General features: G+C 21.4%; 1 protein-coding gene across 1 annotated transcript, besides 1 other annotated feature; it reads right to left on the reverse strand.

Annotated features, from left to right (window-relative positions):
• Nucleotides 1–2,110: 2,110 nt before the first annotated feature.
• PVX_064690 (variable surface protein Vir27, putative) lies at nt 2,111–3,468 on the reverse strand (the record flags this gene model as incomplete). Its single annotated transcript, XM_001612426.1, has 3 exons — nt 2,111–2,260; nt 2,391–3,314; nt 3,451–3,468. 3 exons carry the CDS (start codon nt 3,466–3,468, stop codon nt 2,111–2,113), a joined length of 1,092 nt encoding a protein of 363 aa, XP_001612476.1.
• Nucleotides 3,316–3,439: a microsatellite.
• Nucleotides 3,469–3,539: the final 71 nt, after the last annotated feature.

The following is a 3,539-nucleotide window of genomic DNA, read 5'->3' on the forward strand; positions in this document are numbered from 1 at the left end:
TATTATTAATCGAATCGTTAAAAGAAACATAACCTATAGTAAAAAATATGCATAAGTTAACTTAAAAATAATTTTATATAATTTACCTTTTATAGAGATTTGGATATATATATATGCTTCTGTATGTTCTATCGTTATTTGTATATATAATCGAGAAGCATGGAAAATAATTATGATCAYATAATAGAATTTAATAATATATAATTTCTTTAATTATAATTGAACTTGTATATAAAAACATAAAATTTTAATGTTATTCTCATCTATATCATATATTATAACATATTAGTCAATTTAAACAAATTTTATATCTTAAGTGAATAACAATGACATCCTATATATATAACTCCATTTAATATACAAAATATTTAAGATTAATTGGTATCAAAGCGAAAACATACGAATTATATGTAAAAATAATAATCGTCATATGTTATAAAAGTGAAGATATTATTATGTAACATAATATAGTATAAATTGAAAATATACATATATTATTGAACTCATATAAGTTTCTTATATTTTTTATTATATATCCATTACATATATGTATATAATATTATCCTCTTAATAGGAAATAATTTGTTTAGATTGTTACATATATTTTTTATATAATAGTTTTACTATGTTTTTTATRATATATGTTATACTTTTTATTATATATTTATTGTATGTAATAATTATGATTGAAAATAAAATTATTTCAATTTTCATCAATATTATTTATATGAATTAATGGAACATGTCACAAACATATTTTATGTCAATTTCGGTGGTAACAGAAATGAATGAAACACATTTTGCGTTTAAAGTAGATATATCTTAAATTATAGTATGGCATAATAAAATGGTTCAACATAAAAAATGATTTATATTAATAAAAATAGAATATAGTATTAATGTATTAGAAAATAATAATTATATATTTTAAAATAAAAATAAGTTGAATTTTAAAAGAGAATATTTTAATTATAGAAAAAGCAAAAATAATTTTTATTAATATATACTACAGGAAAAATAAATATCGTATAATTGAATTATATTATTTTGCATATGGAATACATATTTATTGCTTTTTTTCTGTAACATGACTACATGTGAAATTAGAATAAACGATAAAAATATATTTATATCATTTTATATTATGCAACATTTTTTCTTATGACTATATTTTTATCTATTGTTTTTTATAATATTTTTTGTTCAGAATATAATGAAGAGCTATAAAAAATACATAATTCACAATGTGCATGACACTTATTTATAATAAAATAATTAAACTAATTCAGCTATATAGTTTTTTTTTTCAAAAGAGTTTTTTTCTATAGGAACAATAATATTATATTTAATTATTTTATATGGGTAAGGTGTTCATTATTTAGATAAGGAATTTTTTTCATTAATATATGCTTCATATTTATAGCAAGAGTGCCTAGAAATAACATTTTACCTAAGATATTATTTTATTTTTATTTATTTTATTAATATAACAAAAAAATATATATTAATTTAAGTTTATTTTTATATAATAAATAATAAATTTGTTAGAATGTATAACAATTATGAAATATATTTGCTAATCAAGTAAGGATAATTATAAATGAAATGTTTGTAATATTGGCACGTATACTTTCGCATGTTAAGGAAAAAAATTGATGTAATCATATAAATTTAAGATAACAGAAAAATGACATTTCAATATATTACATTATATTATATTTCACAATGCCTTATACTAAATAATGAATTAGTAATAATTTTCAGATTAAGAGGTTCACACTTAGTTGATGAAAATATAATGGATTATTTATATAATGCGAGACCTTTATTATTAAGCATGTAATGAAATTGTTAAAAGGAAATATATTAATTAATAAATATAATAGCAACATGTTAATATGATTTTTTGCACCTTTTTATGAAAAATGCTATCACTATTATAATTAATTTAACTTCCTTGAGTTAATTTTATACCTTTTTCTTATATATTTTGAAAGAACACACCTTTTATATCTTAACATATCTAGTTAAGGGTAATTATCTTTTTGATTATATTATACTGGTAATGATAATAGTATTAATAGTTTATCTCTCTAAATAATCAGGTATTTCATAACCTATGATAGGATATGTTCATTCTTCTATCCACAGGATCCATTCCTTCATTGTATGGATTGAATGCATCCATATATTCTATATTATTATACACATTTCTGTTCCTTCCTAGTAATCTGTTTATATACCCTCCAACTGGTGTAACCTAATGAATTACAAAAGTATATAATATATATACAAAAATATATATGTACTTAATTTATATTTTTCTATGTGAAAAAGAGGAGCTAAGTGTAAACTATAATTTCGTGAATGTCAATTATATTTTTAATTACTTTATATAATAATAGAGAAAATGAAGAAACTCCTAGTACTGGAACAATTGAGCCCGCAATATTTTTTGAAGATCCACCTTCAGCAGTTTCTATAACAGGATGGATGTGACCACCATCTTGTTCATGTATTGTTTCTGAACCAGGTGTCAGATATGCAGAAGTACGARATTCAGGTGGAATTTTTCTAYCTGTAGCAGGATGAAGTAMAGAAAACRAAGTCATAYTTTTACTCCCAATTTCACTTAATGAATGTCCATGTTGACCACGATCTTCAGTGCCTCCTGTAGAAATTGTATGTGGTTTATAATCTTTACAATATAATGAAGATAATTCCTTGTTTAGTTCATTTCTTAGGAGCTCACCAAATTTACTACAATCATATTTTTCTCTGCCGATTCCATTACAATTTAAATATGCATCTTTATATGCAGACTTGTATTTTTCTATGACTTTTTTGTAATGTTCATCACATGTCGTATGAGCATGGAGAGTACTAAGCCTGATATTGTCGCGATCTTTAGAATAATCAAACAACAATTTATTATTATTAAACGTTTCTTTATCAATTTTATTATAAAGTGGACGGCATATCAAAAGTAAATCAGTACTATTTAATTCATCATAAATCGTTTGAATGATTCTTGAAAACACTTGTGTACTACTTATATTGGCGTATATCTTATCGCCTATCCAATAATACAAATATGAACAAAGATCATTGTTAAAAGTTTCTTTCTTATCCTTTTTGGTATTATATATATAGCACAGAGCTTTTACGATTTTTTCAAAAACACCATTAAGATTATAATATCCTGGAAATTCATCTTTTATGTTAGAATGAAAATTAAGATTACGGCAATCACGAATTTCATTATCAAAATAATAATAATGAAAATTTGATGGTAAATCTTTTAAATCCTCTTTCTAAGATAAAATAATATAAAAATAGTATATACAATATAGAAAAAAATATTTACAATATATAATTTTTTAATATAACCTATAAGGAAATCACTTAACAAATATTATATATATAAGGTAATGAAATAAGGATAAATACCTTTAAATCCTTTGCCATTATTACTTAGAGAGGATATTTACAATAAATAAATATCATAATAAATATAAAATACTACTGATTATATTTAA

Source organism: Plasmodium vivax, genomic scaffold (genome assembly GCF_000002415.2).
Source record: "Plasmodium vivax scf_6643 genomic scaffold, whole genome shotgun sequence".
NCBI lineage: Eukaryota > Apicomplexa > Aconoidasida > Haemosporida > Plasmodiidae > Plasmodium > Plasmodium vivax.